Genomic DNA, 9,313 nt, shown 5'->3' with positions numbered 1-9,313 from the left:
CCCCGGCCCCTGGGGCTGGGCTGAGGCAAGCATATAGAGGAGGGACCGAGGGCCCAAGCAGAGACCCCTGGGGACGCTGAGGAGGCCTCTCTGGGTGTGGATGTGGGGGGGAGGGTCCCTGCCTCCCCCCACCTCCACTCTGGCTGCAGTGGCTGCTTTAGGGGACAGATCTCATTACGGATCTGTTACCGCTACTGTCCCCCCAGCTGTGACTTTGAGGGATGTCCAGGCAGACCAAGTGTGCCCAGGTCCACGGCTTAGGTGTTGGGATAAAATCTGTCCTTTTGATTCTAGGGGTGAAGAATAAACAGAGAGGAGGAGGAAATGGTTCTGTGGGATCCTCCTGAGAACTGCAAATGAGTCTGCCTTTGAATCCCTGCGTGTGCGTGTTTGTGTGGGTGGGTGTGGGTGGGTGGATTAGAGTAAAACAAGGTGAGGAAATGGAAGCAGCATCTATTTGATGGTGTCCCTAGGAGCTAGACGTAGACACATCTTTTTCGTGTGCAGGGAAGATTCTCTACCTTTGTCCCACGGGCCTTACTCAGGCACACCGAGAACTTCGATGGAGCAGGGAAATTCTGGGGACCCCAGCTTTCTCACTTGACAAATGAGGCTAATTGAAAAAGCCAGATGTCTTACATTCATGTTCTGCTGTACACATTGCAGCATGCTCTTTCCTCCGCAGTGACTGCCCTGTGAGGACCTCAAGGCGTATTTCGTGCTTACATAGACAGGAAATTGCTTTGAAAACATAAGCACGTTATTAAAGGCGAGGTATCGTCTGCTCCCTTATTCAGGGCAGGCATTTCCTCCTTCCCAATACTTAACCCTCTGCAAGAACACCCCTTCGACTTACAAGAAAAAGCCAAAGGAAAACAAAGATCCAGAAAAGCTGTCCCGATGTAGGGAGTAAATGGAATATTCCGAGGGGCAACCGCGCTTTCCGCGTCAGGTGTCATTCCTCCCTTTCTAGGCTCCCACCTCAGGTGGCTGCGTTTCCTTCTGTTATTTGGAAGCCAAGGCTGTGGTTTTTTTCCTCAAACATCAGCCCCGGTAGCTCTTCGTCTCCCTCTGGCGTTCCTCTCTCGCTATTTCTTTAGATTGGTGCCCCGGCAAATGGGGGGATCCGGGGACGGGAAGAGGGTGGGCGCAAAAAGAAAAGCTGATGGGGGCTTCTAATCAGCAATCCTGAAAGGACTGGGTATGTGCCTAAAAGGATCCTTTTTTTTTTAAACTTCCTTTTCTTGCCAACCCCTCTCCTATCTTTCCCACTGTGGACGCAAAGAACTTGAGCCGAACAGCCTTGGTGGGCGGGGGCTGGAAGAAAGAGCAAAGTGCGTCCATCTATCTGCCAAAATGATCTGACCCCGAGTCGGGGGCGGGGGGAGGCGTAAGTAAAGAGCGAGAGCGTCCCCTGGACTGATCAGCACTAAGAAATCGGAGAGACATAAAAGGCAAATGAAGCGAACAACAATTAAAAAAAAAATTCCCCCGCACACAACAATACAATCTATTTAAACTGTAGCTCATACTTTTCATACCAATGGTATGACTTTTCTGGAGTCCCTCTTCTGATGCTTGAACTCCGGGGCTGGCAGCTTGCAAAGGGGAAGCAGACGGCAGCGCTGCACGGGCAGGTTTACCAAAGGTCTCCAATGGGTATTTTCTTTTTCTTAGCCCTGCCCCGAATTGTCAGACGGCGGGCGTCTGCCTCTGAAGTTAGCAGTGATTTCCTTTAGAGCCCGGCCTTATCTCCGGCTGCACGTTGCCTGGTGGTGACTAATGACACAATAACATTGTCTGGGGCTGGAATAAAATTGGAGCTGTTTACCCCCGCTCTATAGGGGTTCAGTATAAAAAGCCGGCCGAGAGCTGTCCAGGTCAGACGCGCTTCTGCCTCTGCGCTGGGACCAGCGCCGCCAGGGTCCCCGGGTCCCCGTGCGCCACGGCCGCCACCGCGTGCGTCCTCGGACCGCTCCCACTGCCTTCTCTCCTGGCAGACGCTTCTTTTTTCTCCCCATTAAAGAGCATTCGGGCTGAAGGATCACTTTGAGATCCGAAGAACCCGAAGCGCTCGGAAGGAACTGAAGCTGATTTTTCTGCGTTTCCCCCCCCCCCACCTTCGGGTTTAGTTCGCAGTGGGGAAGGATTTTGATCCCTTTTTTTCCAGAATGGATTATTTCCCCATGATTTTCGCTCTGCTGTTTGTGGCTTTCCAAGGAGCTCCAGAAGCAGGTAGGCACGTTGACTTGTAAATCCCTGAATGCTGCCGTCTTCTTTTCCACCTTAATGCTTTTCTTGCTTCTGTGTTTTCCCCCATTTCTTTTTATGACTGCCACTCAGATATCAAGTGTAGGGGAATTATTGCTCAAAGGTGCTTAAATTTTCTAGTGGAAAAAAAAAATCCTCTGTTGAAGACCATTGTTCCTCTAGCATTAAAATAACATTATTATTATTGCCTAGTGTATTTCCTTGGCTTTTAAAAATATGACTCAATTAAAGCGAGATGCAATTTAGCTAAATGTATGTTTGCAATATATGTGTTCATACAGGTAATAGGACATATAGGAATTTATATCTTATTCAAATACTGCTTTAATAGTGTGTTAATGTGTGAAATATTTAAACATTTCAGCTTGAAGCCAAGGAATTTTATTCAAGTCATTCAAGCAATGTATGAGCAGTAAAGCCACCTGCAGAACAGCCTGGTGAAAACCACCCCCAGGCGGTTTCAGGGTGAAGCAGATGTTTTCTTTAAAATTGTCATTGTTGACTTTAGATTTCTTTTGGCAAGTTTTTGGCACTCGGAACAGTGTGGGCTCTATTTCCAGTTTTATTCACCTGTCTTGGGAGGGAAGCTAGGATAAATCTTGGCTGCTGAAGGATTTAGATAGCATGCGTGCATCTGCCCGTTTCCCTCTTTTAAGGTCAGCGCACTTTTTTGTCTTTTCATGACCCTGACTGAAGAGAAAGGATGTCAAGGGAATGAAAATCCTGGAATGTGTCTGATCATTTGAAATGTACAAAATTAGGCAGATAAGCTGCGTGGCTAACTTGTCAGTAAGAGGAAGCATGCTGCCGTGGGGAACGGGAGACGGCAAATCCCGCCCACACCATCCTGCTCCGGGGATTCAGAATTCAAAACCCACAGAATCTTGCCTGGGTCCCCGGAGCTGCTGCTCAGTTTTCCCTTAGGTCAGTGGTTTTATTGTAGAGCTGATTTCTCTTCTCTCTCTCCAATCACCTCCCCGAAGCTCTGGACCTCCACCTAAGTTCAAGAGGTGTGTCTCATCTGGGCTACTCCCCACCTTACACAAGGTGTGAAGTGGTGGGTACTGCCCTAAATGGAAGGTTGTCCCGCATGAGGAAGTGGCTCTGAGTCATGATTTACTTAGTTTCAGGTTTTTGGTCATCAGCCAATTTTAAGCCACCGTAGGTTGTGCTAAGTTCCATGCAGAAGGCAACCCAAATGTCTAACAGGCAGTATTTCTAAGCATTTCCTTGAAGGCTGCTTCAAGGGGCTGGTAAGTCCCTTTTCAGGTGGTTGTTTCCCCTGCACTTGTATAATCTCTCTGAAGCTGGATAAGCCAGTGGCGATAAAGGTGAAGTCATGTTAAGGAGGGAAAATAATAGAGTCCTTTTTGCTCTGTGTTTCTTGCCGGAGGCTGGCTGGGTGCTTCATCTGCTTTTATCTGCTCTGCTAGATGTGGCATCGACGATGTGACCAGTGTGCCTTTGGGCCTTGGGGGAGACGCCGCCCACTGACCTGCTCTTTGTCTCCCCAGCGGTCCTGGGTGCCGAGCTCAGCACAGGAGCCGAGAGCGGAGGGGAGAAGCCCTCTCCCAGTGCGCCCTGGAGGCCCCGCCGGGCCAAGCGCTGTTCCTGCTCTTCCCTGATGGATAAAGAATGCGTCTACTTCTGCCACCTGGACATCATTTGGGTCAACACTCCAGAGTGAGTCTCTAGAGGGCATCGTTACTCCAGGCTTCCTCCCCTCCAGCTTCACGGGAGACTGGAGCCCAGTTACTCTCATTACTTTTGGGTTTGGACTCTGAAGGTAGCATTTCTGACCCCAGGAAAGTGCCCCAGTGGGGAAAATGCCCCTCAGGAGGCTACCACACGTCTCGGGGGAGAAACTCTGTGTTGGGCCTCCGGGGAGAATGTTTTCCATTGGGATCTGCCTGGGTTTAGGGAAAACGTTGCTGAGGTCATACGTGGCTTGGTCCAACCTGTGCTTCTCATGGAAGGGCATAGACTGAAGAGGCAGAAAGGATGATAGAGAGTTATAGTCTAATGTCTTTATCTTAATTATAGAAAAACTAAGACCCGAAACGTTGAAGTCACTTGCCAGGATGAATTTATGGTAGAGCGAGACCTAGAACTTGGGTGTCCCGACTCCCTGCTTTGGAAAAGCCTATTTCAACACAGCAGTAGAAACGCGGTCCTTAGAGTTCCCTTCTGCCTCCCGAGCGAAGAAAGCAGTTTCCCCCATCTCCCCCTGAAAAGTAGCTCACCCATCAGAAGGAATCCTAAACAAAAATACATTGATCGCGCCTGCGGTGTCCCGTTATGGTGAGGGGTGACTGAAATGCAAACAAAATCAAATCAGACCAAACAAAAACCACAGCGAGCCTCACACTTAGTAAGGTGATACTTCCAAGGGGAGGACTTTATTCTTTAGGCGAGAATCACAATGGACACCCTGGAAATTACTGGAGAGCCTTCTGATGAGGAGTCCCTCTACAGTTGTATGATAATCACCAAATCACAGGAGGTGTGCAAACCTGGCGTGAACCATGCACGCGGTAGTGTGTCCCCCCCAGCCTCCTCAGGGGGCCCTTTTAGCATTACCATGTATCACTTGAATTGAAAATCGGTTTTCGAAATCTTGTGAGTCATGGTTTTGCATGGAAGTCCCCCACCCCCACCCCAAGACCTGTTAACTAAGTAGAGAGTCAGAAAAAGGAAGAAAATATGAAACAGATACCAAAGCAGAGATGTCATAATTTCGGCCAAAAGACAAGGCTGCTGTGTTGAGAGTTGACATGGAATTTCATTGACTTAGAAAAACTGATTTTCTCCTGGGTGGGTCCACACACTTGAGGCCGTTGACCGGCATGCCACCCTGACTGTTAGCAACATTTGACTCTTCTGAGTTTCGCTGCCAAATCCTGTGGTGTGAGCTCCTTAGGAGCTTGCCCCAAAGAATGCAACCTCTGGAGACGATCAGTTATGCTCATAACTTTTGTTCCTCTCTCTCCATGATAGGCACATTGTTCCATATGGACTCGGAAGCCCCTCTAGGACCAAGCGATCCTTAAAGGATTTCTTTCCTACAAAGGCAACAGACCACAGGAAGAGATGCCAATGTGCTAGCCAAAAAGACAAGAAGTGCTGGAATTTTTGCCAAGCAGGAAAAGAACTCAGGTGAGTAGAAACACCTTTGTTTTCCTTCAGTTTTATGCCTTCCTGACCGTCTTCCTCTTATGATGCTGTCTTCTTGTTTAAAAGAGATTAACAGAGGCATTGAGAACAACTGAAGTTCCTATTGCTGAAATGTTCTCCCTATGTGTATTTTAACAGGGACCAAGACACCATGGAGAAAGGCTGGAATAAACAAAAGAAAGGGAAAGACTGTTCCAAGCTTGGAGAGAAGTGTCTTCAGCAGCAGCTGGTGGAGGGAAGGAAAATAAGAAGGTAAGAGGCTCCTAAGAGCAGCTGGTCCCCGTCACCTATGAATGGTCTACTCTCCTAGTCATTCTTGCCTTGATGGGAGAAAGGCCCAGAGGACAGTAACAAAGAAAAGGGGAATCTTTGTGTTCTCTAGATTGAAGAGAGCAAAGGAATCCCTCTCAAATGTTTTCTTGAAGGCCTTGAATGCAGGCTGCTGCCCTCTGTACACTTTGGTGATTTCTAGCACACACACCACTCATCCTAAAGGTAGATTTTCCAAACAAAATCTATCTAGAGACACCTTTGTCATTTGGTCACATCTAGTTTTTGCCTCTCTGAGTCAATATATTTACAGCTTTCCCTGAGAAATTAAAAATCCTTTCAGGGAGAGTTTTTTATTTTTTTTAATTAAAGTGTCACATATAATCAAATTCTTCAAAACACAGCAGTTATTCAAATGGCCAAAGGGAAAATAAAGTCAGGGTTGGTAAGAGTTAGAGCATGCCATTTTTTCAGGTTTATTTACTTTTTAAATAGGGAAATGCATTTGGTGGAGACCCAATGTCATTCCCAAAAGCTTTCTCATTTTTTAATCATGAGCTGGGATCTGGATTAGTAATACCATAGGATTGCTCTGAGCAGTTTTTTTTGTTTGTTTTTTTGTTTTTTTTTTTTTGCGTTACGTGGGCCTCTCACTGTTGTGGCCTCTCCCGTTGCGGAGCACAGGCTCTGGACGCGCAGGCTCAGCGGCCATGGCTCACGGGCCCAGCCGCTCCGCGGCATGTGGGATCTTCCCGGACCGGGGCACGAACCCGTGTCCCCTGCATCTGCAGGCAGACTCTCAACCACTGCGCCACCAGGGAAGCCCCCTGAGCAGTTTTAGAGTGATAAGTCTTCCAAGTCCTAAACATTTTGGAATTCACAAGCTGCAGGGAGGAATCCTGCTTTCAGATCTGCCCCATATTCTACGTTTCCCTATCATGGTCAGTGGCAACTTTTCCCGGAAATCCAGTGGCAAGAAGTCCTAGGATCCAAGTATTACGAGCACAGGCCTGGCAGTCATGAATGACTTCTGAGTTGTTTACTGCTGATGCGGGGCCATCCTCAGCACTTCCCATGTGCTGTTGAAGTTTCCATATTTATAACTTCAGGCCACTAGTGCGCCTTCAGATCGCAAGATTACGTAAATCACCGTTTCTGGACTGACTTGGAAATCTTTTTTTTTTTCTATTAGCTTCCATTACATCAACTATTAAATCAATGTTACAGTCCTTCCCTTTTTCTTTCTCCTAGAAACAGAAAACATGAAACCTGCAAAAACAAATTTTCTTTACTTGCCGTAGAATATTGTTTTGGGCCTGCCTGTAGGTCTCCTCTCTTTGAATTTCTTTCCCACGAAGCCCCCTTCAATTTCTTATGTGTTTAAGAAGACACTCCTGGCTATTTGAAACCTCTGCCGAATGAGTCTCTCCATACGATCCCACAGGGGTTGGGATAGTGCTTGGGACAGGGCTAAAGAAGGAAAGAGAAGATCTCTAGTTGACCTTAAAAATTGTACTTTAAAATTGTATTTAATACCCAATTCCCTTTAGATATGACCATATCACCCTTATTCTCCCTGCTCACCGCCCCACCCACTGCCATTCTAGGCATAAGAGGTAGTTTATTTTCACTTGAGGTTAGCAGGGTAACATGTGGTTTTGGTTGGGGGTGAAAGTTCAGGATCCAGATTTAGATTTGTTTTTACCAGATTCTAATTTTAGATGTCTCTTTTGCCTAGGAATGATTTTTGTAGAAAAAAAAATAATAACATCGTTTTCTCTTATCTGGTTTTAATAGGTTGGAAGCCATCAGTAACAGCATCAAAACGTCTTTTCATGTTGCCAAGCTGAAAGCCAAGCTCTACAGAGATAAGAAAGTGACCTACAACCGAACACACTGATGGCAGGTTGTTGGGGCCTGTCTGAAGCCTTCTCATCCACCAAGAGCCCTGGGCCTGACTCTGCGCTCTCTCCACGTGGCTGGGATCAGAGCAAATGCATCCTCCCTGCTTAGACCACTTCTCGTTCCAGACTAGCACAGGACCAGCGCCCTGGGTGCAAACATTCCAGGAAAGGTTAAGGAGTCCCCCAGCCCGTCTTCATTTGCCTCCATCAGTGGGAACTGCTTTCGTTTCTCTCCTCCTTTGGGGTGACAGCGGGCTATGCAAAGAAGGCAGAGAGATGCAGTGACCTGCAAATTAGGGTGACCTCCTTCTTAGAGGGAGGAGGAGAGGAGATTCCACTTGCGGGCGGCGTCCCCGTCCCCGAAGAGGTTCCGAAGGGAGTGTTTGTGTCTCACTCAGGCGCCTGGCACATTTCAGGGAGAAACTCCAAAGTCCCTGCAAAGATTTTTCTAGGGAATGCACAAATTGAAAACACTCTAAGGACAAACACTCGAGTTAAAAAAAAAAAAAAGAGAGAGACTTTGTTTTTTTAAATTCATAAAATGCAAAATTGAAAGAAACTGTTACTACTGTAAATCAGGATGAGTTCCATGCATATGAGTCTACCTCACCTATATTGCACTCTGGCAAAGTATTTCCCCACCTTTAATTATTGCTACCCCAAACTCTTCCCTCTCTAAAATCCCCACACTAAGCCCTAGCCTCATGGAAGTCTGTCTAATGTGTCAATAGTAGATATAACATTTTCAGGGTAATCTACTAGCTCTGTTCCATAAGAAAAGAAAGATCAATTGAATCAGCAGATTCCCTTACCTTGATTTTTGGACACAATGGTATAGGATTGTTTAGGAGAGACACTGAAGGGTAAACATTGTGGTGATTTAAAGCTGTCAAATTGTTTTCCTTTATGTAACTGGCTCATGGAAGAGGTTGGATTACATTTTGATGTACTTATTTTTTTATAGATATTTATATTCAAACAATTTATTCCTTATATTTACCATGTTAAATATATGTTTGGGCAGGCCATATTGGTCTATGTATTTTTTTTTAATGTATTTCTGAATGAAATTGAGAAAATGCTTTGTTTTGCCTGTCAAGGTAATGACTTTAGAAAATAAATATTTTTTTTCCCTACTGTATTGACTTTGAATCATTTCTGAAATTTCTGAGAAGTGGGCCAAAGGGGTAAGAATTAGGTAGGGGGGTGATTAAAGATGGTTTTTTGGAAAGGTGACAATTAGAAGGAAAAGAATCATGGCTAATGAAAACAAGAATTTGATTTATATCTTAAAAGTTGCCTTTAGATTGCATTAAGCTAAAAACAAAACAAAAACCCAGCTTTCACACCTCTGTCTTTCCCTGCATAGCCGCCTCTGCTTCCCCTTCACCTGCAAACTCTCCAGGGACTTGATCCATTAGCTATGCTTTGGCTATTAGACGGGATCCAACAGTTTAAGCTGATGATGTGGTGAGAGGTGCTTTCTCCATGTTAATAGACTGAAGGAAGCAATGGCAAGGTGACCTCCCCAAAGGTACCTAATTATACACATTCCACACCAGAGTTGCTTTGAGAAAATGGCCTTCTCACAGCAAGTGAGGGCTCCCACTGGCTTTTTATTTGCTCAGATTAAGAAGTGTGTTTACTGGGCTTCCCTGGTGGCGCAGTGGTTGAGAGTCCGCCTGCCAATGCAG

At 46.2% G+C, this 9,313-nt stretch overlaps 1 protein-coding gene across 1 annotated transcript; it reads left to right on the top strand.

The window, feature by feature from the left end:
* Window positions 1–1,693: 1,693 nt before the first annotated feature.
* Window positions 1,694–8,755, top strand: EDN1 (endothelin 1). Its single transcript, XM_060163688.1, has 5 exons — window positions 1,694–2,235; window positions 3,786–3,954; window positions 5,269–5,427; window positions 5,584–5,697; window positions 7,513–8,755. Exons 1-5 carry the CDS (start codon window positions 2,172–2,174, stop codon window positions 7,613–7,615), a joined length of 609 nt encoding a protein of 202 aa, XP_060019671.1. The 5' UTR covers window positions 1,694–2,171; the 3' UTR covers window positions 7,616–8,755.
* The last annotated feature ends 558 nt before the right edge of the window (window positions 8,756–9,313 follow it).

The sequence above is a fragment of the Lagenorhynchus albirostris genome, chromosome 10, assembly GCF_949774975.1.
Source record: "Lagenorhynchus albirostris chromosome 10, mLagAlb1.1, whole genome shotgun sequence".
Classification (NCBI taxonomy): Eukaryota; Metazoa; Chordata; class Mammalia; order Artiodactyla; family Delphinidae; genus Lagenorhynchus; species Lagenorhynchus albirostris.
The sequence above is the reverse complement of the archived record's forward strand: the minus strand, read 5'-3'. Positions and strand labels throughout refer to the sequence as shown.